Source organism: Cucumis sativus, chromosome 4 (assembly GCF_000004075.3).
Source record: "Cucumis sativus cultivar 9930 chromosome 4, Cucumber_9930_V3, whole genome shotgun sequence".
NCBI lineage: Eukaryota > Viridiplantae > Streptophyta > Magnoliopsida > Cucurbitales > Cucurbitaceae > Cucumis > Cucumis sativus.
Window position 1 is genome coordinate 24801313 of NC_026658.2, and position 26480 is coordinate 24827792.

Below are 26480 nucleotides of genomic sequence, written 5' to 3' on the forward strand. Positions count from 1 at the left end.
ATATATTATTAGAGATTTAACTAAGAATGTACATAAAAAATGGTAAATTTGATTCATTTAACAATGAGTGTAAGTTGAGTAAAAATAAATAAAATGAAGAGTTTTATCAAATGAGAAATCAGAAATGGAAGGAAAGGATGAGTTTAGATTAGATCCATTTATGGGTTTATAGGATTTTTGTTGCACTCCTATCTCTACCACTGCTAGAGATAATAATCTGCTTATCTTTGATTCACTTCTAACTATTGAAATGTAACAAAGAAAGAGAGAAAAAAAAAAACTACAACTGGGTAATGTATGGACAAAAATTGCTCCACCTCTTTCTAATAAATAAACATTGCTTTCAGGTGTATATATACATTATTAAAAAAGTCCAAACCATAAAACCACACCAACTATTGAGTTACATTTTCCAAGTTTTTAGTTTAGAAAATAATTTATTTAAAAAAAGTTAAAGCGCTTTTGGGAGACATTAAATAATTTTTAGAAAATATAGTTTTAAAAAATAAATTTCTTTAAAAATACTTTTTTCTTAATTCAAATTAAAACATAACCTAAATTAAATTGAAAATAAGAATTTATTTTTAAAAAATAAAAGAAAGAACATGCGATCAAGGGATCCACAATTTAAAAACATGGTAGGGCCTCCTCTCCTCTCCTCTCCTCGTCCTCTTAGGTAGAAAATTTATGATTGATTTAATATGTACTATGAACAAAGTACAGAGCACGTTTTAATGTGAATTATTGGAACTTTTGGTAAAGGCGATACAAAAATGAAGATGAGATTTAAGTGGGTTCCGCCAAAGAAGAAGCCTACGTTCACTGTGAAATCGGCCATTGAATGAGTTCAACCAGTTCAATCATTTTATTAATATGATAAATATGAAGATTTGTTATTTATCTATTTAATTAATACGATAAATATAAAAAGATATAATTCAATTATAGAAAGCCACATCTTTAACGACGGAATTTTAAAGGTAGGAATCAAAGTAAATATGTTTTAAAAATTCAGATACTAAGAGAAGTAATTTAAGAACTTTAGGAACAAAATTGGTATTTTAACAATAAATAAATAAATTGTGGTATCCAAGACATTAATGGGAGTTGTTGAAGCCAAAATAAATAATGAAGAGAGACTTTTTTTTTCTTTAAGTAAAATAACGTATGGTTGGAAATTTGTATTAATTTTATATCGTTTTTAAAATTATTTGGATGACATCTAAAATTGTCATTCAAACAAATTAACCATAATTAAGAACCACAAACATAGATATTGAAACTTCCTTCCTCAAACTTATTAAACACACAAACCAATATTAGTGTTTAAATGTGTAATATCCAAAAGTTGAACAATTAAATAGAAATAAATATTATGGCATAGAAGTTCATAACCATTCTCCCACTATCCATCTCTTAAAAACTATGCTGGATTCTTCTCGTAAATATTCTGGTGTATGTCCTCCACCCTTAAAAAAATTATGAAAAAAATAGCAAACAAATCTGTCAATTGTTATACAACTAATTGCTAAAATCATTTTTCTACTTCTTCAAAATCAAGATTCAAAAAAGTTTCGAAACAAATATTTTTCTTACTTTGACTGTTACAAATGTCATATTATTTGCAAAACTTCTGGTGTATCTGCACAAACAAAAATTGCTACTAAGTTTTCTTAAAGATTAACGATCATACATTGTAATACAAATAACAATTACCCGCCAACTTCATCCTCGATGAACCAAGGCCTCCAATCATCTACTATAGAATAATTTAAAGCTTTAATCCATGCATGAGTTTCCATATGCGGCACTACCATATCATGATCTCCACTATATTCAAAACCACCGTATTAAGCAATTAATCAATGAGGCATCAATTATTACAACAAGTCATTTAACATTCAATTATATATCACCTATAGATTAATGATCGATAGCCTTTAGAACTAAGGTTCACGTGATAAGGAAAAACACTGGTCATCTCAAAATTGTAATATTCTTTTCCACGACATCTAATCCATTCTCCAATGCTTCCCTAAACAAAATCAAATAATTATTTTTGGTACTCTTTCTTTCTAAAATAATTTAACCATTCTCTTGAAATATTTTGTTACTGTACCTCATGTATATGAAGTGCTTTTTGAACTTCGTCATTGTTGGCCCAATAGTAGGCAAGTATGGCATCATGTTCCTGTATAAACCAATTGATTCATCATATATGTGAATTTTCTCATCAAAAGGAATAAGTTGTCTTAATCATTATATGAGGGAACTATTGTGTTTAGTTATTTCATAAGGTAATATAATTAACATATATTATGATAAGGCGAAGAGAAATTACACGACATCTTTGGCCTACAAAAATGCTGTTGATCAGAGATCTTCTTTGTCCAGACTTTGTTTGTGGTTCTTTTAAAGATGAACATTTGGACCATAAAATACACGAGTCTCTAACTACAGAAGTACACTTAGAAAAAAAATACAAATTGGATAGAACAATTAATATTTGAAAAAAAAAAACTAAGTGAAGGTTAAAATAATAAATAGTTATCGTAGATAATTTGTAAAAATTACCTTTGTAAATGTATCATAATGTTTTAAGCACTCCACGTTGTTAGGATCAATGTTTACATATTCTCCTTGACAACTAGCTTCCAACGACTGTAAATGAGGAATTAATTGAAGGTGAAATCATTTCTTTTTTGTTGCCTCTATTTTCATTTTGGTGTGTATTTTTTCTTTAATATATTTCATTTGTTCACCTGATACAATTCATCTGAGATGAGGGCCATATTATGAGCAAATGGAATTTGACAATTTTCATTTGCATGAGGAATAGTGATGGGATTCCCCAATATGTATCCCTAACATGATAAGAAAAGGTACCACTTAGTATGCTCTAACTTAGTAAATAGTAAATAGTAAGTAGCAAAGATGAGAATACGTATGGATGGAATCACTTGCCTGGAAATTTATAAATGAAAAAATGTGTTTGTAAGTTCCTATTACCCAAATGAATTAGGAATGTAAATAGCAATTTATCTAATAACTCTATCATTACTTTTATCAACAAAAACAAGATTATATACCTTCTAAAATTGCTAAAGCAACCATTGGAACAATCATACCCGAATAAGAATTTCCAGAAATATAAAATGGATTTGATATAAATTCTGGATGATCATCGAACCACTGCAAATTCCAATTCATTAAGATTTTTATTACTTATGTAAAGAAATAGCAAGAAAAAGAAGAACATATGTATACCTTTTTCAAGAATTGAAGAGAATGTTGAACTTGTTCGTGATCTCCTGATATATGATCTTTTGAGGTTTTGGCATACGAAAAACCCGTGCCAACGGGTAAATCTAGATATAGTATACTGGTGTTCTATTGATCATATACACGATATAGGATTAAACATAATTAGTCATATAGAATTAAAGTAATAAATTTAGTTGATTACGAACACACAAACATATATAAGAATGAAATAAAGTGGAGAAAATATATAATAACAAATGTTGGACCTGTGTCCATGAGTAAGGGTTTATGAGTACTCGAGGTAGGCTTCCCTCCTTCAGCTCTCCCTCAAAATTGATTGGACCTTTACATAAACAAATTAGAGATTAATAATGACACAATGAAGCTTATAATTTTGCGCATACCATATGTTTGTTTAAAATCAATTTTGGCATTTTTAAAAGCTGTAAACTAAAATATGTTGATTTAACAATTTGGGTAAGTTGGCAAAATAAGTCTTCTAAAATTTCAATTTGGTGTTCTAAATAAAATGAAGAAGAGAAGATAAGAGGTAATTAAAGAGAAGAGAAAATACCACTTTCAAAGGCGAGACCAGAGAGAGCAGAGCAACCAGGGCCTCCGGTGAGCCACAGAACGAGAGGATCCGTTTTGGGATTTGAATATGATTTTATGAAATAATAAAACAATTGAAATTCCTCCCAATCCCCCACTCCTACGTATCTGTTTTGTTCATCAGACATTATTAATTACCAATAAAAGAAAATAAAAATAATGAATGTATACATAAAACGAACCCTGTTTCCAGCGAGAAAGGAAGCTCCCCTGAGAATCCCGGCAAAGAGTTCACCGTCCAGTGAGAATTAGCGTGGGCGGAGAATACATGGAGAAGAAAAAGAATGGAAAGAGAGAAGCGGAAGGAAAGAAGCATTGGGTTCCGGTGGTTAGTGGTCACGGGAGAAATCAGAAGCGGATGCAAACCAATGGACCTGTTTAAAGAATTTTTGTAAACTTGTATTTCTACAACTGTCAGAGATATTTTGAGAGTGAGTTCTATGACGAAGAAAAATGGTATGGACTAAAATTGCTACACTGTCTTCTTCCTCATAATCTGCTCATCTCTCATTGGCCTATAGTTACTGAAGTAGGACAATAAAAGAAAAAAAGCAAAAAAAAAAACAAAAATGCAACAAAGTAATGTATGCATAAAAATTGGTCGACGTCTTCCAATAAATAAACCTTCTTGCACCTGTATGTTTATGTTATTAAAAAGATGGAAATCAAATTGAAAATAGGATTTTATTTCAAAGAAAAGAAAATAAAATAAAGAAAATAGGATGAATGGATCAATATCTTAAAAACATTGCGCCGCTTCATCACTTTATCCATGCATCTTATCCACTCTTCAATACTTCTCTAGACAAGAAAAACAATCATTGTTTGATATATCAATACATATTTCTTATTAAATATTTTAAAATATATATATCCTTACACGTAACTTATATATTTACCTCACGTATGTGAAGCGATTTTTAAACTTGATATGTGTTAGCCCAATCTTTAGAAAGTTTGTATTTAAACTCCTTTGTAGTAAAAAGAAAACACAATCGAAACATAATTAGATATATGTTTCACATAAACATATTTATAATAACTATTTGAGAGAGAAAAATTTAGAGGGCAACCAAGGGAAGAGAGTTGTGAGTTTTGATCAAGCAGCAATGTTGGGATGCTACGGAGAGGTCTTCGATCATTATATACATCTTGTTACTTTGATGGGATGCTACGGAGAGGTCTTCGATCATTATATACATCTTGTTACTTTGAAGACTCAAATATAATATTGGATATATAATACTTGTTGGTTCCACCTTCCAAATACACTATCGCAGAATAACAAATGGCAACATTAATATGATATGATCTATATATATCTCATTTGATATGATATAACATAAAGTTATAATGTCGCAAACCTCTTCATATTTCTTGTAATGTCTTGAGCATATTTTCTTTATACTTTCTTTAATTAGAAAGATGTTGGATTATATTAGTGAAAAGTGTACTTTTACTTCTCAAGTTTTGGATCTAATTTTTATTTAGTTTTGAAACCAATTTAGTTTCTAGGTTTCAAAATGTTACATGTTTAGTTCTTAAGTTTTGAATTTCATGTAAGTTTTAAAATTGTACAAATTTACTCTTGACATTTGAGTCTTAAATCAATTTAATCTCTACGTTTTCAATGTTTACAAATTTCAATAAACACAAATGAGTAAATGTTAAGGAACACCAAAAGTATTTGATGAAAATTTGAGGTTAGAAATTAAAATCTTGAGATATATATGAAAATAAATAAGTTTCAATGTAGCATTTTGACACTCAATCACCGACAAAATTGAAATCAAGATCAAAACTTAATAACTAAATGTGTAACGTTTTAAAACGACATATGGATTATATTACATTGAAATTAGACCTAAGACTAGGGATGAAAACTGTTATTTCTTTTTTCATTATATTACCTCAAACAATACATCAGAGACGAGGGTCATCTTATGACCAAAAGAAATTTTAAAATTATCATTTGAATCACGAATAGTATAAGGATTTCCCAATATATATCCCTAGCATACACAATAATAAGAAAAATTAGTATATGAACTTATAAAGTTGTCAACCGATAAAACAACAAATTAAATAATTAACTCACCAAATGTTTTAAGAAAAAATTAATTACAAACTTGGAAACTTATAAATAGAAATTCATGTATGGTATTTCCTGTTGAATGAAAATAAAAAATGAACAAAAGTAGCAATTAATTTATCTCATTTGATAATAACTAAAAAGATCAATAAAAGGAATTTCATATCTTCCACCAGTTTGGAGCAAGAACAGGAACAATCATACCAGAGTATGAATCTCCATCAACATAGAAGGGATTTGTTATAAATTCTGGATGATCAACCAACCACTATAAATCCAATCCAGATTATTCAATATTTTACAAATTTGATCAAAGAAATTTTTAAAAAATATTAGGTGAAAATATAATTAATATATATATATATATATACCTTTCTGAAAAATTGAAGATAGTGTTAAATTTGACTAAAATCTCCTGGCTTAAAAGAGGAAGGAGTAATTGTATCATATGAAAATCCAGTCCCCTCAGGTAAAACTATAACAATATGCTAGAATTCTAGCATTTCATTACCATTAATGAAAATTAGTCTAATTAACCATAAATTTAGGAAGAAGAAACAAACAAACTTCAATTAAAATATATTAATAATCATTATACTATAATTAATTACCTTGGTCCATGAGTAAGGGTTTAAGATTAGCTGAGGAATGCCCTCCTTGTTTGCCTCCTCGTCTTCCTTAAAACTTATGGGACCTTTCATTTAAATAGATAAATATCTGAAACTCATCTGAATCTCCCACACCCACATATCTATTTCATTTCAAAATTTCGAAAACAAATATACGTGTGTGTATATAATCGAAAGGTTAAGAAGAAGAGGAAGTTGCAATAACAAAACCAACCCAGTTTCTAGCTGGAATGGAAGGAGTCCTGGAAATCCCGGGAGATATTGGTTGACTGTGGAGTATGATCCTCTGGTGGCATGGGCGGTGGAGATGAACCGAGAAAGGAAGAGGAGGAAAAGAGAGGATGGGAAAACGACGGTGGGGAAGGCCATGGAAATGGAGCGGCGACGGAGAGAAATATTATTACTGAGGTACATTTTTTCAATATTGGCACCACATGCAAAATTGAAATGCACGCTATCATCCCATCTATTGATACAAAATGGGTTAGAGAATGGGAATTATAGATTTTGCAATAATTGCACAACAATAGATTTTCAAATATAATTTCCAATAATTCCCCTTTCTCATGATGCTATGTTTGGCACAATTGGATAATTTTCCAATCGAAGATACACTTTCAAAACATTCCTTTTCGACAAAGCTTTCCCTTGAAAAAAATGGATTAAAGAGAAAATACACGTCTAATTTATATTATAGCTTGTTCAACTTTAGCAGAACCGATCGATAATAGTTCTCACATGATCCATATCCTCAAGCATATCCCGTCCCTACAACTACGGTGTCAAATCCGCATCCTCGATATCATTGCTGCTATGAAATTAGTTCTTTGTTTTACAAAATAGTATGTATCCTATTGGACCAAGAAGCCCATCTAAAGAAAAATAACACCTTTCATTCACATTGGGCCAATGAGCCCAACAATTTTTTCGGATTTTTACGTAAATCAAAAAATTATTTCAAATATAACAAAACTAATTAAAATATTTAAATATTTAAAAAACAGTGGTAAGATTTCGGACTTCATTAATTAATAGATTCTAATATATTTTTATTATTATACTAATGTCTATTAGTAACATTAATAAACAATTTATATATATTCAGACATTTTGTTGTAATGAATTTTTCTTTTATTACTTTTTTTTTTGTCAAAACTAAAATAACGTGCAATGGGCTCCAATAGAATATAATAATATATATCGCTTTAGTTGATATATATATAAAACAAGGCTCATCCTTTAATACCATTATTTAAAAAAACCAAGCTCGTATTTCTAGATAGATTTAGAAATTATTTTAAAATACTATAAATGGTTTAATCTAACCTATTATATTACTTTTTTTTACTTGAGTTTGATATGTCATATGACGTCTTATCGAATGGAGTTGCAAAATGGGCATTGCTCAAACATTTTAAATTACATGCCTCACTTGTACAAGAAAAATTAACTACAAAACAGTAGTCTATTGAGATAGAAAAATTGAAATGCAAAATAAAATTCAAACACATCCATAATCTAATGTAAGTGTAAAGATTATTAAAAATGAGAGTTTAATTAACAATAGATTTTCAAATATAATTTGCAATAATTTCCCTTCCTCATAATGCTATGGTTTGACTTAATTTCCTATAATACTATAATTTGAGAAGTGGAAATTTCTTCAAGCACACATCTAATAATTTTGTTTAATTCTTTAACTTAGTTACTCAAAACGTGTTATTATAAATTTGAGATTTTTTTTTTTGTAATTTATACAAAAGAAATATAACTAAATTCACAATATTTGTATACATGTATAAATTAAAATATTAGCAACCATAGAAAACAAATGTTTATAGCTTTTTATATTTCCTTATAATAGGAGATGGAATTAATTAAGAACATTGTGTGACAAATGACGAGAAGAAAATCTATCCATCTATTTTATTCTTTATTTCTTCTTTTCAAAATTTGAAGTGTATGAATTTGAGGACCCAATTTCCACCCTATCAAAAATAAATAGAGTTAGGTTGTTGTCAACATTATGGTTTAAATACAAACTTGACTTGTGTTTTTTTTCTTCCTTTTTTTATATTTTAATTCATGGTTTTTATTAGATATTTATTTTTGTTTTAATATTTTCAACTTCATATTTGGACTTTTTAAATATTTATTTTAGTTCAGAATATTCCATTTCTTGAAGAAAAAACTTGTGTGATGTTTTGGCCGCTCAAGCAATTGTCCAATAAACTTATGTAAAGCAGTAAATAAATTTTAAGAAAACGAATTGCTTTTTATTTGTTATTTAATGTGAAAAAAACAAGAATATGACTAAGGTACAATCCTAAATTGCATCTAACAAGTTAATGGTTACTATTTTAAAAAACAGGGTAAGTAAAATAAAAAAATTTAAGTACGAGAAAGCAAATATTGCGAGAATTATTATTTGTTATAGGTGGATTGTTTTAAAATCAAGGCTAAACTCACCCAACGAATATGAGAAAGAAATTAGACAAGCTAGATATTAAAGTAGGCATACAAAAAATGGTTAATTGGGTTTTGAGCTATAAAAATTGATCATTCTTGACCAAGTATGAGTCGGAGTCCAATTTTCTCTATAAGATGAGCAAAGCATATTATTGTGTAGCCTTGAAAAGAGAATGATTTGTGTTAAAAGCTCAAGCCAACCTCTTCGATTTTCAATCTCAACTAAGGATGAGATCGAAGTCGAGTCTCAAAAGTTAAAGAATGGAGTATGTCAAACGCAAAACCATATCCCATATACTACAAAAAGACGGCCTAATATGACTAGGAAATACGAATAAAAGATATTGTTATGTTATAATTCATATAGATACATTATTTGTGACTTCTACAAAAGTAAGTTTATTCTAATATTAAATCTCTCACACTTGTTAAAGAAACACACTTCTCGACTTAAGCATCACTTACCAAACACGTTCTTCTCCACATTACAAATTTACCATTATCACCAACATTTGGCATCTAACAATTACGGAGGCACACGAGGTGAAAAGTATTTGAAAATCTAAAATTTGAGAAAGAATTATTTTTATATTTGAAATTTGGAGGTATTTCACAAACAACTTACAAAAAGGGTGTTTGAAAGGCACGTGATTCGAATTCCTAGGAGTTTGAATGTCGAGGGGCATCTTATTCAAATACACACAAATCAACATCTCCCTTTCCTTCCCACCTTACATTATATATAAGAAACTACAATAACTTAGAAGTTAAAAAAAAAAAAGTTCATATATCAACACACTAACATCAAATTAAATGAATGGAAAGTAGTTTTTATAAATGCATCTCCTCATAACCATTGAAATTAAAATTAAATACATTGAAATTAAACTAAGAAAATGACAATTTAAATAGTGGGGTTTGGGGGAAAGAAAGAAAATGAGGTGTAAGTAAATGGTAATTTAGTTTGACTAGTCTTCTAATGATAAGTGCGTCCCCTCATGCAATTGCTTCCATCACAGCCAACAAAATACTGACACGTAACCATGGGAACCGTGCGGCTCTGTCACCTTCACACTATTCTAAATCACCCGCACTGCACTGCGTTGCATTACCATTATTTTTTCTCTTTTGCCGTAAGATTACTAAAATTTGAATTGATTAAAATAATTAAAGTTGGGGAAATGGGAAATGGGAAAAGGCAAAACCATTTGACTCATGACTAGTAATAAATAATAATGATGTTTTGAATCCAAAGTACAAAATAGGGCCGTAGCCTTACTGTGGACTCTCTGCATCTATTTAACTTTATTTATTATTATTATTATTATTTTTTTAGTATAACAGAATCATTTCTCGTTGTATGTATATATTATATACATAGAGTCTCGTGGGAATTATTTAATGAGTAATATATTCAATAATTTTGAGGGCAACATCAATGGGTTTTTTTTTTTCTTCTTTTGTTTTCGGGTTGACCATTTGACTAGCCATCCACAAGTCCAACGCAGGGACCAGCCCAGACCAGATGGCCACAACGAAGAAAAAAAAGAAAAAAGGAAACCCCACAAAAGAATTAATTAAAGAAGACACTTTATGAGAAAAGAAAAAAAGGAAACCGGCGATTACGGTGATAAGAAGGGGAAAAGGTACAGCTACACGTGTGTCTTCCAGTAATACTACGGGCTATAGCCAGTAACTGGCAGTAAAAAAGAAAAATCTGGACTAATTTATGGGTAATTAGAGAAGGAAAAATAAGAGAAAAAGAAAAAGAGGGTTTGGAATGGAATTCTGATTTTCTTCGTTCATCCAAATCATAGAATAGAGATTATGGAAGAGACTCGTTGAAGTAGGGCTCGGTTTTTGTTTTTTTTTTTCTCTTCTAATTTTTGTTATTGTTGTTGTTGTTGTTATTATTTTTTAAATTTTCCTCTTTCTCAGTGCCTCCCATTCTTTCGTGTCTTAGATCCTCCAAAGTTTCTTCTGACATTTTTTTTTTTTTTGAGGGAGGAAAGTTCACTGTTTTCAAGTATGAGTGATTTACATTCATGGAATCGCTTTTGATTGCTTATTGTTTTGGTGGGTTTTTGATGATTTGGTTCTTTTTCTGGAGATTTAAAAGGAATTGAGGTTTATTTATGGTTTACTACTGATGATGATTGAGGCGATGGTGAAGAAGAGGAAGAAGGTGTTCTTTCTTTTGACTAACGAAAGGGTTCAGTTCATGGAAGAAAAAGATATATCCCCATTCCGCATTTTTGCTGCTTCTTGTGATACATGAGCCGAAGGATTGCTGTGTGGTGAAAAGATTGTGGAACAACGAGAAAGTAAGAGAGAACCCTCCTTTTTCTTTTCTTTTTTGAAATTTTAGCACGTATTTTTCTGTCATTGTGTTTGAATGATTGAATCTTGGGTTGCTGAAAGTGAATTCAATAGTTCGTGTTTTTTTTTTTTTTTTCCTGTTCCAGGGATTTGGGGTAAATTTTCTTCTCGCTTTTGAGATTGATTTCTTCTTTTGAGGGTTTTGGGAAATGCCGATGTACCAGCCTTCCGGTCGGAGAAGAGAGGCCGATACGGAGCTGGGTTTAGGTGGTGGTGGGCAAGTTCTTGATGTAGAAACCGCCGTGAAAGATGGTATTCTCGGTGGCGGCGGTGGAGGCGGTGGGTTAATTAGTGAGGGCGGAATGACTGAGAAATTGGATCTGAAGGAGATAGTGGAGGAGCTTGAGAACATTGAGGTTCCTTCGGTGTTTATTTGCCCAATCTCATTAGAGCCAATGCGAGATCCTGTGACCCTTTGTACAGGACAGACCTATGAACGATCTAATATCTTGAAATGGTTCTCACTTGGCCATATCACATGTCCCACCACAATGCAAGAGCTTTGGGATGATTCAATCACTCCCAATAACACTCTTCACCAACTCATTTACAGTTGGTTTTCCCAGAAGTATTTGGCTATGAAGAAGAGGTCTGAGGATGTGCAGGGGAGGGCTCTTGAGCTCTTAGATACATTGAAGAAGGTCAAGGGCCAAGCTAGAGTCCGAGCTTTGAAGGATCTTCGCCAAGTTGTAGCTTTGAATTCGGCGAAGAACACTGTGGAAGAAAATGGTGGTGTTGCTTTGATTTCATCTTTGTTGGGTCCTTTCACATCCCACGCTGTTGGCTCTGAAGCCCTTGGGATTTTGGTGAACTTGGATCTTGATGCCGAGTCAAGGAGAAACCTTGTTCAACCTGCTAAGATTTCATTAATGGTGGACATGTTAAACGAGGGATCCACAGATACCAAAATCAACTGCACCAGATTGATTGAAACGTTGCTCAATGGGGATGTTTGTGGAGCGGACACTGTCTCAAGTTTAAGTCTCTTGGTTGGATTGTTGAGATTAATCAAAGAAAAGAAACACCAAAATGGTGTTCTCGCTGGATTAAGATTGCTAAAAGCTCTGTGCTCCCAAGAACCAGTGAGGAACTCATTAGTGAGCATTGGAGCAATCCCTCAGTTGATCGAAATTCTCCCGAATTTCGACCCTGAATGTTTGGAAATTGCCCTTCACATATTGGACTCACTCTCATCTCTCTCAGAGGGGAGGGTGGCGTTGAAAGATTGCCCCAACACCATTCCAAACTTAGTCAAATTATTAATGAGAATCTCAGAGAGCTGCACTCAGCTGGCCCTATCAATTCTATGGGCAGTCTGTAAACTTGCCCCTGAAGAATGTGCATCCCAAGCTGTGGAAGCAGGCTTAGCAGCCAAGCTTCTTCTGGTGATTCAGAGTGGTTGCAACCCTGTTCTTAAACAACGCTCTGCCGAGCTTCTAAAGCTCTGCAGCTTAAATTACACAGCAACCCATTTCATATCCAAGTGTAAGCTTACAAGAACAATACAATAAGGAACAAAAGAAAAAAAAGGCAAAAACCAGCCAAATTGGAATACAGAAACCACCATCTCTATAGAGCTCCATTCCAGTTGATGAAGAAAAGAAAAACAAAAAAATTATCATAAGGAGCAGTGGGCATTGACATTTTTCAAGAATAAGCCTGATCAGCAAAAATGGCCATTAAAATCTAAAAGCACAGAGTAGAACATGGCTTCTCAGTAATAGATTCTTATGTGGATAAGATAAGATAAGATTCTTGTTAGCCTGAGTTTTGAAGAAAGAATGAAAGTCTGTTTTTTCCTGCATTTAGGGTTCTTTTTCTTCTCCTTCTCCTTCTCCTTCTTTCTTATTCCATCTGGGGATGAATCAATCAAAGTGGAGGGGGGGTGAGTTTTGAAGTCTCACCATTGTAAATTTTTGTAGAGCTTTTTTGTTGACCTATCAAATCAAATCAAATCTTTGTATGATGATGATGAAGAACAATTTATGATCAATATTATTTTTTTTTCCTTGTTTGGGTTGCTTTCTTTTACCCTCTGCCTTCTAAAGTGTTGATTAGTAAATGAATCAGAATCAGGATGTTGATGGAGTAGAATGATTACATTTGTTGAAACAATTTTCATGGACAATGGAACAGTGTTTGGTCATTATTCTGTTTTAAAGTAAAAATAAAAATAAAAATCGTAGGCTGGGAATTAATTGAGTTTAGTTGTAAGATGAGAAGATTATGGTTTAGAATTAAAGTAAAGAAAGAAAGAAACAAATAAATAAATAAATAAAGTACAATTGGGATAAAGGGTCCCCCAAAGATTGAAAGGCTTTTTGATGTTTGTGTGAGAGAGAGAGAGAAAAAAAAAAGGGTTGATTGAGAGTTTGGATATGATTGGTCATGAATGGCCAGAAAATTGGTCGGAAACTGTCTACCATCGAAAAAGGTAAAAGAGGATAAGGATCCTCTTCATAATATATTTTCTATTACATTACTTCTTAATACTTATTTCCTTTCACTAACCCTTTTATCCCACAATTATTCATTTCTTTTTCACCAAACTTCCCCCTTATATTATCTCTCCATATTTATTTTCCATAACTTTCTCTAACAATTATATTATTAATCTTACATTAAACATTATTTTGTTGTCTTAATCTAGTTACTGTCAACACCATTACTCTCCCTTCATCATTTTTATTTTTTATTATTGTATTTACTATTTTTGTTCGAGAAGAAAAGGGTTATTTTCATGGCATATTTAGCTGTTTTACTTTAGATGTTGGGTTAATAATAAGAATTGTAATTATTGGGTGGAGGGTAGATGGGTATAGTGTTTTGATATTGTGGGGTTCCTTTTGGCTCTCCTTTTGTTCTCACAAATGGGTGCACACGGTCAACTCTTTTCTCCCATTTTTCAAAAGGGAAAAAAGGAAGAACCCAATACAAATTATTTGAATATCATATGAAATTAATCCATTTTCAAAAAAAAAAAGAAAAAGAAAAAAAAAAGGAAAATGGGAAATTTTGGTGGGGGATTCGAAAAAATTTGAAAGATGACATTAATGGAGAAAAATAAAGAGATGTCGCTATTGAAATGGGTGTGTGGGCACATGGACATGGTGTTAATATTATTAAATCATATGCACATTAATATATTATTATACACAACTCTCTCACTATTTCTTCTCTTTTCTTTTCTTTTTTCTTTTTTTCTTTTTTGAGAGTGTTCCAACCAATCAAATAGGCACCCACTTCTGGTTGGTCTCTTCTTTGTCCCAAATCCAAATGATCACTTCAGAATTTGCTATGAAATTTTTGAAACAAACAACCACACCCTTTTCTCTCTTTCTTTTTTGTTTAATTGATGAAGATTGATGTTAGGATTTCAGCATGTCTCTTATATTTGTGAAGGAAAACTGCACTATATCATCCTCTAAATTTAATAAACTTTTATCTTTTGAAGGGATGATGATGATTAGTAAGGAGGGGTGTATGGTCTAATACTATTTTAATATTAAGTTTCTAAACAATAATGTGTTTTTAATAAGTTCGTAAAAGTATTAACACTATTAATGAAAAGAATCATCTAAATAATTATAAGAAGGGATGAGGACAAGAGAGTCCATGCATATTTATCATTTAGTTAACTACTCTTCCCTCCAAGGGATCACTTGGGGCCACTCTTTTGTCCTTATTATATTAATGGTTTCTCTTTAAATTAAAAAAAAAAAAATGAATGTATCTCCAAAAATATAAGAAAAATAAATCACTCTACCAAAGTAATTTTTATTTAATGAGTTTCTTTTAAATTTCTTACACATTTTATTTACTCATACTAAATATTTTCGATCTAATAGTATACACCTATTAATTTGAATCTAACTTACTCATTAATCACAATAATATAAATAAATAAATAAACACTTTTCCAAAATTTAAGAATATTTTGAATTCGAATGGATTGGGCTGGACAACAGTGAAATCAAAGGAAAATGTGGGCCGGTCTTGTTTTGATTGGACCGAGTTGATAAGATGGCCCAGTCATAACTTGAGCCACAAACCAAGTTCACACATTTCAGCATTTCGCTCGTCCTGTAAATAGTTTTACTTTTCAAACTAAAATAATTTAGTTTCCAACTCGTTCTATTATAACCAAAATTAAAATGATATATCTTCGAAAATTAAAACTATTATAACCTAATAACCATCTTCTTGCCCTCAACCACTTCTAAGTTAGTTTTTTCTATCTTTAATGGCCCATGTGTAGTTTTAATCTGCCTCTCAATTTGTTTTATCTGTCTTGAATCCCTTGGTTATTTGTTTCTCTTAGTAACAAAAAATATAGATAGAAAAAAATGGATTTAATGTCACCTTCTATAGTCTTTTAAAGAATAAAATGAAAATTAGTAGAGGTATAAAATTGACGTGAGCTGTTGGTATAAACTTAAATTTATCCAATTTGAATTTATATATTTTGAAGGAGTGTTATCAATTAAAATCTTTATATCATATTAAATAGTCCTTCTTTATAAGGTAGAAAATAAAATAAAAAAAAAGAAGGTAAAAAACATGAATAATAATAACAATAATTAAAAGACGAAGGGGTGAAGTAAGAAAGGAAAGGGTATGGAATGGCATAATAAGAGAGGAAGTCTTAAACAGTCACTTTCTTCACCGTCCGAATCGGATGCAATGTCATGGTTGGCTCGCTCCATTGCCAACTCCCTTCGCCTTGAAGACGAAGATGGCGAACACAACGACGCCGTTTCCCCCATTCCCTCCGATCCTCCTTCTCCCTCTACCTCTCCACCCAACCTCATGGATTCCCAATCCCAACTCCACGATGAAGCATTATCTCGCGGTGTCAAAGACGACTTGACTGAATTCAAACAAACCCTAACCCGCCAATTTTGGGGTGTCGCCTCTTTCCTTGCCCCGCCCCCGCCTCATCCCCGCCTTGATGGGGATCTACCTGCCCCTCCCGATTGGAAGCCCTCCGACCCGTCTAATCACTCTGATCCCTCCATCTCCGGGGACGAAGAGGACGAAGAATACGAGGACCACCCCTCCGATCCGGTTGAGGTATTGAAGATGCGTTCGAATTATGATGCGTTTTCGAAATCAGGGAATTTACAGGGGGAATGCTATGAGACGGTGGATTGGGGGGATGCTGTTGGGATCACTGATGAAGTGCTGACGTTTGCCACCAACATTGCAATGCACCCTGAGACTTGGATTGATTTCCCAATTGATGAGGAGGAGGACAACGATGGTATGTTTCTTTTCCTATTTTTGCCACCCGATTCTTTAGAAGCTTGTTGATTGAACTCCCCACGAAGAAGAATCTGTTATCTTAACTTGATTTCATTCGTTTTTATCGGGTGTAGGACGAGGGTTGTTCAATGTTTGCTAATGATCTTAAGCGTCATCGATCTTTAATGAAATGCTTACTTGATGCTGGAAATGTTTGTGAAATGGAGACTTTAATGACAATTGACTATTCGAGTGTTCCATTCTTTTTGGATCTACAGCTCCCGGGCTGCTAGTAATTTATCTTGGGGTACTTTGGGTGCCGCAGTTAAATTTCCGCAATAAGCACAAAAAGCTTAAAGCTGTATCCTAATTAGGCGACCATTTTTTAAAATAAATTTGGTATCTTTATTTAGCGTCTTTGTGGTCGTCCTAATACAATAGACAGGTATCAATCTTCTTAGATTTAACTTATTTTTTGGGCTTGAGGATAGTACTTTTGGTTCATGCCTCAGCTTTTGTATTGTTGGCCACCTGACTTATTATAACACGGGCTTACTTAAAGCTGCAAGATCATGTGCAGGGTAATCTAGAAATTGTGGACCTCCCTTTTATATCATTCCTTTATATCTCCTTTTTTCTGCTTCTTGATGTCAAATACTTTTTCCTACCTTTTGGTCTTTCTGTGGTCAGAAGCTGTAATATTGTGGTCTCGGTGCTATACGACATGTATATTCACTTATTCCATTCATGTGTTTTCTAAATCATTCATTCAATGTGTCGATACATTTACTTTGTGATACGAAGGATAAACCCCCTATTCAGTTCAATTACACTTTGTGAAAACTTCGAGAGTTTTAGTGATAGTTTTGCTATTCAATAAGTCAATTTGTCACCTGTTAGAGAATGTCCATGTGTAGGTTGTAGTGTACATGGATCCTTTACGTGATGTGGAATACCTTTCTTTGTATATGACTAGTATGAAGTGTAGAATTCACATAGGTGAAGATAGCAAAATGTTGTGCATGAAGGAGAGAATTACGCCACTACAACACCTGGGAACTTGTTGGTTATACTTCATTTATCAATCTAAAAGCATATCACATATTTCATTAGAGGCAATTTTGTACATCATATATAGTTCAAATATATGCACTTCTTTCTTATACGATCAAGTATTACCAAGTATTTTGTACTGCAAAATACACTGTATACTGAATTCGATCACAATTCCATCTCTTGTTCCTGGCTGTGTAAGATGAATGAGAAAGAAATGATATTGGTGATCCAATTATATGATTATATGTGGACCTTTTCATTAAAAAATTGGACTTCGGTGTTCTTTGACTTTCTGTTTCTATGATGTTTTTTCACATTGTTCAACTCTGTATATTTACTTCTTTAGACCCTTCTTTTTTTTTTTTTTTTTTAGATTTTGAAATGTCTGATGCCCAAAAAGAGCATGCTTTCACTATTGAACATCTTGCTCCTAGATTAGCTGCTCTCAGAATTGAGCTCTGTCCTTGCCATATGAGTGAGAGTTACTTTTGGAAAGTCTATTTTGTGCTCCTGCATTCAAGACTCAATAAGCATGATGCAGAGATTTTATCTACTCCACAGGTTGACTACTCTTTCTTTTCTTTCTTTCTTTTTTCTAACATTGCAATGGAACCTCTCTATAGTTGAACTATACTTTCTATTTTGTTACGTGGTTGGCGTGGTGGTGCGAATTATTAATTTAAGGTCCCATGGGCCGTTGTAGTTAACATGTACCAAAATGACTGTTTTATCTAGAATTAATCGATACCTTTGATTGAAATTATGATTGCAGTATAATTAGGATTCCTCAAAACTTGTAGGTAGCAGCAGCAAGATCAATGTGGATGCAGGAATTACAAAAGCAGACCAAGCCAGAGTCTTACTGGGGTGACAGAGACACTTTTGAATTGAAAGACAGCTCAGATGTGCTGCAGGAAGACAATAGTCCCATGGCATTCCATGATACTCATTCTGGATCTACGTTGCCTTGGACATTTACATCTGAGCCAAGCATGTCATCTGTGTCGAGCAATTATGAGACAGAAAAATATCAAATGGAGAGTTCTGAAACACAATTCATTGATAAATCTGTTATTGTTGAAAAACCTCTAATTAAGAATGGGGATAAAAAGTCGACAGTTGGGTCTTCTTCAAAATTAATTGTTCAGAACTATGAGGAGGAGTCAGATAATGACTGGCTAGAGGAAGACTCTGAGTTAGGTGGTTGTAATGGGACCATTCTCCCTCTGGAGAACGAAGAAGATATTTCTTTCAGCGATCTGGATGATGATGATATGGTTCTGCCAGCTAAATTTAAGATTGCTTCAAAAGAATAGGGAAAGCTCAACAACAAGAACTAAAAATTCAAGGTGTTGCTTCCGATTGTGTATGTTTTGCTGATTAGGCTAAAAGAATTACAAAGTCAGTCTGACAAGCTTGTTGGGTTTCAGATACCGATTCTGAAATTGCTTTTAGTGGGTTGGGTGCAATTGTAAATGATACGAATGATCATTCTGATTTGAAAGAGTGTATCTTCATAATGTGTTTCTATTTGGTTTCTAGTTTGGGATTGTGTAAAGAATGTACCAGTAAATAGACAAAAAGGGAAAAGATACAAGATTCTTTTTGTTCCATACCATACCATACCTGTGATGATTGTCCTCATCCTTTTTGGTCTGTCAGGCATTCCCAAATACTTAAAAAATCTTCCCCTGTCAGGAATGGAGATTCATTTGAAGCTGTCTGACAGAAGAAAGCGCTATAAACAGCCAAAGGAGCCATCGAATGGTATAAGCTAAGGCAATTGAGAAAGAAGGTTCTGTTGGATTTCTATATTTGTATTTTGAAGTGAAGGGGAGGAAGTTACGTCTCTGTCTCGTCCATAACAGGTACCTACTTTACGACCTTAATGGACCATTTCTTTAAAAAAAAGATTTCATTGCTGTACTTTTTACCTCTATACTTCGTGAAGATATATAGCTTTAGTTATCATATATTGGCAGATAGGGCTTTGTTTCAATCCTGTTGCCGTAGGAATGGAATTGGCAAGTTGGTCAATTATTTTAATATTTGAATATTAGCTAGTTTGTTTGTTTGTTTGTTTAAAAGTGATACCAGAAATTGAACCGAAACGTACTGACCACAATCACTCTGGATGAGATTTGTTGTTGAGTGTGAGAAAGAAGACAAACAGGATAAAGAATTGTAGGATAATAGAAAAGAAAGACAGAGGAGGAGAGGAAAGTTTGAGGAAAATATAGGGAAAAAAAGGGTTTTCTTTAAGGAAAATTATTGTCAGCCACTCACAAATTCAACAGTTAACGAAGGTCTTGATGACGTGGATGAAAGAAAAGGATATGACCCTCACCATTTCCTAGAAATTCATCAACAAAATATTGGGTCTCAACGGTGGAATTACACGTCTTTCTTACCGTTAAGGTTATATTCACTTTAACACATTGCTACCGTATTTGATCGAAGTTGGACGTTTTTTATAAGGCTGATTTTACAATGAAAGTCCTATTGGTAATGATTAAATTTTGAAAAATGTGAGTAATTGAGGTGAAATGATATAAAATCGTAAAGCGTAGAACGATTGAATTTTGTATTACAAATTAAATCTAAAATGTTCTATCTAAATATGAGTTTTGGATTATATTACAACCTAAATTATATAATTTATCTAAAGAAAACAAATTAGTTAGCTTAATTTTGTGAGTACTTCAACACATATCAGATTTCAAGCTTACTTCAAAACATATCAGATTAAAATGGACAATTTTTACTCTTTTTTTTCTTTAAACATTTATTGCAATTCTTTTTCACTACATTCAATTTTTACTAAACAATTTTACAAAAATGACATTTGAATAAGACTTGTAAGACATGCAAATTTCAACAAAAATGTAAGTGAGCTTCAGTTTTGGATAAATGCATATAAAGTTAATTCTACCATATCTTTTTCAACAACAAAAAGAATGTTACAACAGTAATTTGAGCAAAAATTGATAGAAAAATAAATAGTGTAAAAGAAAAAAAAAACATTTTTAGATGTTTCACAATATTCTAAACCAAAATTTGTAATTTATCGTAATTTATAACAAAAGTTGGAAATGTTGATCGAAATATGGTGATTCAATTTTTAAAAAGTATTGACAAATTGAGATCAAAGAACATCTATAAAAAATATATATACATATTAATGAATGAATAAAGAATTAATTGTAAATATTTGAAAAGTTGTTAAGAGATTTAGATAAGTTAGGTGGATTTTGAACGTATTAAAAATGTGAAAAAGTATGAAAAAATAAAACCATAATTTTAGATCCCAATGGTTCGTTTTGTGGGGAAGTTGAATTGTTTCTGATTGGTCATCTCATTCCCATCTGCGATTTCGTTGTTTCCGTGTAGGAATGGGAGAACCGACCCGAACGTGGACTCCTCTTCCTCCTTCAATTCATTCTTTCTTCTTTTCATTTCTATTCTTTCTTAACCAGATTCCTTTGTAATCGTATCATATTCGTATATCGTAACGAGGATCCCGAACTCCAACGCTCATTCAATCCATCATCACTTATTCTGTGTCTCTCCCCACTTGTCGCCTGATGACCTTTTCTCAGAAATTTTGTTATATCTTTCACCTTTGACCCCTTAATCTTCATTGATTTCCAACAATTTCTCCGAAAAGGTTTGCGATTCTGTTTTATTTATTGGGTTTCTTCTGTTTCCATTCATCGAGTGGGAAAACCCAACAAGTTTTCTCCTCCTTCCTTGTTCATTGTTGCGCCATTTTTCCATTCCATATCTGGGGTTCGGTTTGATTTGGGATTTAGGGTTTGTTTGAGTCTTGCTATGGATTTTGAACTGGTTAGAAGGGGTTTGGGATTCTCTCAGAGAAACAAGAAGTGGCTTGTTCTATTGGCTCTCACGGGGGTTTCTGGTTATGGTGCTTACAAGGTCTATCATTTGCCTTCTGTGGAGACGAAGAGGAAGAGACTGATGAGACTCTTTGGCGCCATGATTTCTGTTGCTGACATGGTTGCTGATTCTTCTGAAGCTATTGGAGTAATTTCTAAGGACTTGAAGGAGTTTCTGAAATCTGATTCTGACCAGATTCCCAACAGCTTGAAGCAAATTTCCAAAATTGCCAAGTCTGGGGAGTTTTCGGAGTCTCTGGAAAAGGTTACTGAGGCTTTCGCGGTTGGGATGATGAGAGGTTATAAATCTGTGACAAAGAATGAACAAAATTCTGAGGCGGATTCGACAAATTCGACCTTTTCTTCTGGTGTTGTGGAGAAGCTATTTTCTACTAATGGAACTGGTTTTGCTTCTGTTGTGGTTGGAAGTTTTGCAAGGAATTTGGTCATGGGATATTACTCGATCTCTGGATCAGTTGATGCAAGTGGGAATCCACAGAAAATTGACAATTCTGGATCTGAATTTCCAGACGTGCCCAGATGGGTAACTGTGGCCTCCAATGAGAAATGCAAAAATGTTATTGCAGATTGCATACAAGTTTTTGTTAGCACTGCAGTTGGTGTGTATCTTGATAAAACAATGGATGTTAATGTGTACAATGACCTGTTTAGTGGATTGACCAATCCCACCCATCAGGACAAGGTGAAGGACATGCTTGTTTCTGTTTGTAATGGTGCTGTGGAAACTCTGGTAAAATCATCTCATCAGGTATTGACAAGCTCGCGATCGACTTCAAATTTGAGTCCGGTTTCACCTTGTAATGGAGTGTCAAAGATAGGAGACGTACCATTTTCTGAAGGAACCTATCCAAAGAAGATGGCTGTGGCCAGCTCAACTGAGGGTACTCAAAATGGATGGGTTGACACCGTTTCATCTACTTTGGCAGTTCCTAGAAATAGGAAGTTTGTGCTTGATTTAACTGGTAGGGTGACCTTTGAAACAACAAGATCTGTTGTCGAATATTTCTTGTGGAAGCTAATGGATGGTCTGAAGAGAAGTCTTGATACAGTTCATGATGAAGTTGTGGGTAGGGGATTGGAAGTTATCAGATACTTTTGTGCAAAGTCTTCTGTTATTGTCACGATATGTTTGGCATTATACCTACATGTATTTGGTGGCACTAGACTTCTGGTTCCTGCATAATATAAGAGCCGGATGTAGTGTAGGCCACTTAGATTAGAAAGTATATACCATTGTTGCATTTAGGGAAGGGTTTTGTACTTCTCCAATATCATTCAAAGTTTAATGATAATGATACTTCTTAAACAAATGCATATATTGATGCATAAGTAATTTCTACCATCTTCTCTCTATTTCTCTCTTGTTTGTGTGTGATGCATTGTGTCTTAAATTTTCTGAGATATGTTGCTCCATCTAATATATGAGAATTAAGCAATCAGTGTGCCTAAACCTTCTTGTTGGAGCAATTGCCATCGAATTACTGACAATGAAATTACTTGCATCTTTTCTGTCGATGATTTATTTAGTTTGTATAGTTTTTAAAGGTCATGTCTGTTATGGGGGACAATTTTACCAAAGCAACACTTTCTTAGCTAGTTTGCTTTGTTCCAATAATATTAAATGCCATAAGTTTAACTTTGATTCTCTAGTCTTTCTTATTAGAATGTCTTAAATTTGCTATCTACCATTACGAATGACCAAGCACAAGGGTCATTGAGTTCTCAATGATGCATATTTTTCTCTGTTTCTCTCAACTTAGCATGAGCTACTTTAGCATATAGGCAAGCTCCATGTGACTTTTATTTCTATTCCGCATAATACCTGTACAAGTCTCTTTTGTCCTTTGAGCAGTACACAACACATAGTTTCTTCTATTCTAATTATAGAAGTTCTATTGATTCAAATAATAACTCCGCAGGATTGATTTCACCCATCACCCCACTCCCTCAGTTACCTTATTATTATGTTCTACAATTCTACCGTATTCTTGCATTTGCCATCTGGCTGATGAATATGGTTACCAACTTTATGTTTAGCCATACATGATACATGACAGAGTACTTGCAAGTCCTTACAAAAAACTCGGGTTACTAATTAACATTCTTCACTATCGGACAGATTTTGTTGTCATCGGCACGTTTCTGATCTCACAAGTCATTGTCACAGAACTGTTTTGCAGATCATAAGGTAAATCTTTTTCAGAAACTAAATGGTATGTTCATAAATCAAGGCTTGCGCGCACCATCTTGGATGTATCCTTTGTGATGTTCTGAATTTTTTACGGATACTGTGGGGTGGGGTGGGAGGCTTTGCTGGAAAGTTGGAACTTCTATTTACTTCAACTTCCTCAATTTACTCTACAAAATCGATTAATCACTTTCTTTCTGGTTGGAAAGTAAGCAGTAAGTCCACATTGACATTTCATGAGCAAATAAGATTGCTTTTCCAGAGTGGGTTTAATAGAATTCTCGTTGTTAAAGAGATTATTTACTCAGTAGGTTTGCTTATAGGTGAGGAGGAGGGTATTAACCCCATGATGATATGCATTTTTAACACTTGGGTTTCATCATTACAATCATCTCATTCTTTTATCTTTAATGTGCACTTCCTTTACCTTCATTTTGTTGTAACATTTGTTTATGTCAAGTAGGTCTTTAGAATCATGCCTTCTAGTACTAGAGAAGCCAACCAATGGATTATGATTCCTTTTGCTCGTTATCTCCTAGAAACTGCCTCCACGTTTCTCCTCCTACTAACCTCAAATATATTGAAATACCCCATTGTCTTCACTTTTTAAAGTTGAATATGCATTACTTTAGCTTCATTTTCCAATCTCTTGAAAATTTATGGTATTTTGACTGATATTATTGTTCATATCTCCATCATATTTTGATTGAATTATGAAGAGAGAGAGAGAGAGAGTAAAAGCTGAAGTGAGAAGGAAGAATGCTAGGGCAGCTGCCAGCTATAAGCGGCGGCAAATACATTCATGCAGGCCCCGTAGGACCATTGGAGAGTATGGCATAATCTTATAAGTTGCTTTCAAATTTGTTTTTGTTTTTTGTTTAAATGGCCCCTGATTTTGAATAAGGCTTTGTAATTGTTTGTTGATGATTTTTTTAACAAGGCCCAAAATTCAAATCATGATTGGCTCTTTGCACGCTTTGTTAGTAACTTTTGTTATTTTATTTATTTATTTATTTCCTTTTGTAAAGATCTTTGTTTAGTGATTTAACTTCCACTGTCTTTTACAAAATTTATACTCACATTGTCGGTAAATTTAACAGTATGAAAGGGCATGCTTCAAAAATTCAACCCTTAATTATTAAAACAGGATCTATAGAAGATGCTTCTTTAGAACTTATAAACTGCTATAGGTTTAGAGCTTTCATAACTTTGTCTCTGTGTTTTCTCTCTCTGTTTCTGACTCACGGCTAAGGAAAGAGCTTAAAATTTCCTTTTTCATGGCTGCCATTACTTCCACTTGCAGTAGCTTCTTCTCCATCAGATCAAATTCTATGGAGCCAAGAGTTAGAACTTCTTCACCAAGCCATGGCTCTCCATCATGTGGGAAGCTTGATGGGGTGGCAACTTGGCTCATCAATGGCTTTGTCACAGCTTTCTTTGGATCGTTGGAACGATGCTCTTGTATTCGTATTGCAACGGCTGAGGACGATGGCGATGAGGGGAACGACATCCCCTTGATTCCGAACGACGGAAATCTTCGACAGGAGGGCACTGCAGGTGGGCGGAGGAGGGCTGGGAAAGGCAAGAAGTAAATGCAATCTAATGAGTTGCTTGCTTCTCATGTTGTATAATCCAATTTCAAATCGAAAAAGCTCCTCTTTCTCTTTGGTAAGTGATATAAAGGAGCTTCTGAATCTGAAATATTTTACTACTTTTTTTTCTTCTTTTAATTTAGTTTTGTGGTGATGAAATCAACCAAATTACTTATAATATTTGTTCAGTGCTTTTAGAATCTATGAATCAAGAACTAAAATAAACTGCTTCAATTCAATTCAATCTCAATGAATAATTTGATTAACAATTCAAAGTTTTATCTTCCAATTAATGAATATGGGTTTAGGATATGATAGCTATGTAGAAAAATGAAAACAGAGGGTTTTCTTTTTCAATATTTTTTTTTAAAAAAAATATATATACATCAAAAGAGAAATTAAAAGAAAAAAAAGAGGGTTGAGGAGGGGATGGGGCCATGAATCATGATTTCAAATAATGTCTCGTAAAAATGAGAGTCATAATGTTATGCATTAATTAAATAAAGTTGATGGCTTTTACTTTTATCCCAACAAAAAACCAACGGGGAATCCAAAGCAAAAGCAAAATGGTATTATCAAATAATCTATAATTAACTCCCAATTTTGTTTCTTCTTCCTTCAAATGTTCACATTATCACTCTCTCTAATTTTAACTAATCTTACATTAAATTATTTAAGTAATCACAATAATTTTCATGGAAAAACAACATAATATGTAAATAACGTTTTTTTTTTTAAATTTTTATTTCTCCCCTTTTTCCTTCACTTTTGCCCTTTGCTTTTTGAATTTTGGTTGTCTTCTCAAAATGTGAATTTGAATTTGTGATTAAGAGACAATCAACAGCTAAATTTCAGACAATCACATAATAAAAGAACAACAAAAAAGTTCGCATACCATTTGAAAGTCTGCATATTTTATAAATTAACCAAACTAAAAATATGAATGTACCATAATCAAAATTATACTCGTCTTTGATTGATGTAACATCATCGACCAAAATGATTAAAAGTTTGAATCGTTTCAGTTTCTCATATTAT

At 33.0% G+C, this 26480-nt stretch overlaps 4 protein-coding genes across 7 annotated transcripts; 3 read left to right on the top strand and 1 right to left on the bottom strand.

The window, feature by feature from the left end:
* Positions 1-1254: 1254 nt before the first annotated feature.
* LOC101210918 (serine carboxypeptidase-like 1) lies at positions 1255-4641 on the bottom strand. 3 transcript variants are annotated; one of them, XM_004141361.3, is made up of 14 exons: positions 4059-4638; positions 3839-3984; positions 3531-3607; positions 3268-3390; positions 3090-3192; positions 2965-3002; positions 2763-2864; positions 2575-2661; positions 2342-2467; positions 2120-2191; positions 1917-2035; positions 1717-1830; positions 1597-1642; positions 1255-1469 (listed from the first exon to the last, which is right to left on the bottom strand). In XM_004141361.3, the coding sequence occupies exons 1-14, from the start codon at positions 4190-4192 to the stop codon at positions 1389-1391; spliced, it is 1368 nt and encodes a 455-aa protein (XP_004141409.3). In that variant the 5' UTR covers positions 4193-4638; the 3' UTR covers positions 1255-1388. The 3 variants fall into 3 exon arrangements, with proteins under 3 accessions (XP_004141409.3, XP_011654155.2, XP_031740050.1); XM_011655853.2 differs by lacking the exon at positions 2342-2467 and having other exon boundaries at positions 4059-4641; XM_031884190.1 differs by lacking the exons at positions 2965-3002; positions 3090-3192; positions 3268-3390 and having other exon boundaries at positions 4059-4637.
* A 5915-nt stretch (positions 4642-10556) lies between these two features.
* LOC101223113 (U-box domain-containing protein 30) lies at positions 10557-13456 on the top strand. The gene is made up of 2 exons (XM_004141245.3): positions 10557-11390; positions 11532-13456. Exon 2 carries the CDS (start codon positions 11595-11597, stop codon positions 12954-12956), a length of 1362 nt encoding a protein of 453 aa, XP_004141293.1. The 5' UTR covers positions 10557-11390; positions 11532-11594; the 3' UTR covers positions 12957-13456.
* A 2597-nt stretch (positions 13457-16053) lies between these two features.
* LOC101202841 lies at positions 16054-19744 on the top strand. 2 transcript variants are annotated; one of them, XM_031884294.1, is made up of 3 exons: positions 16054-16708; positions 18185-18306; positions 18546-19744. In XM_031884294.1, exons 1-3 carry the CDS (start codon positions 16063-16065, stop codon positions 19059-19061), a joined length of 1284 nt encoding a protein of 427 aa, XP_031740154.1. In that variant the 5' UTR covers positions 16054-16062; the 3' UTR covers positions 19062-19744. The 2 variants fall into 2 exon arrangements, with proteins under 2 accessions (XP_031740154.1, XP_004141294.2); XM_004141246.3 differs by having other exon boundaries at positions 16055-16708; positions 18119-18306.
* A 1283-nt stretch (positions 19745-21027) lies between these two features.
* On the top strand, positions 21028-23004 carry LOC101211166 (protein PHLOEM PROTEIN 2-LIKE A10). The gene has a single exon (XM_004141362.3). The coding sequence runs from the start codon at positions 21577-21579 to the stop codon at positions 22843-22845; it is 1269 nt and encodes a 422-aa protein (XP_004141410.1). The 5' UTR covers positions 21028-21576; the 3' UTR covers positions 22846-23004.
* Positions 23005-26480: the final 3476 nt, after the last annotated feature.

Coding starts and splice junctions, on each gene's coding strand:
- LOC101202841 (XM_004141246.3), top strand. CDS start 16,063: ATGGAATGGCATAATAAGAGAGGAAGTCTTAAACAGTCACTTTCTTCA. Junction 16,709..18,118: donor TGAGGAGGAGGACAACGATG/GTATGTTTCTTT, acceptor TTTTTTTTTTAG/ATTTTGAAATGTCTGATGCC. Junction 18,307..18,545: donor AGATTTTATCTACTCCACAG/GTTGACTACTCT, acceptor CAAAACTTGTAG/GTAGCAGCAGCAAGATCAAT.
- LOC101210918 (XM_004141361.3), bottom strand. CDS start 4,192: ATGCTTCTTTCCTTCCGCTTCTCTCTTTCCATTCTTTTTCTTCTCCAT. Junction 2,036..2,119: donor AAGCACTTCATATACATGAG/GTACAGTAACAA, acceptor GATTTTGTTTAG/GGAAGCATTGGAGAATGGAT. Junction 1,643..1,716: donor ATCGAGGATGAAGTTGGCGG/GTAATTGTTATT, acceptor TTGTTTGTGCAG/ATACACCAGAAGTTTTGCAA.
- LOC101211166 (XM_004141362.3), top strand. CDS start 21,577: ATGGATTTTGAACTGGTTAGAAGGGGTTTGGGATTCTCTCAGAGAAAC.
- LOC101223113 (XM_004141245.3), top strand. CDS start 11,595: ATGCCGATGTACCAGCCTTCCGGTCGGAGAAGAGAGGCCGATACGGAG.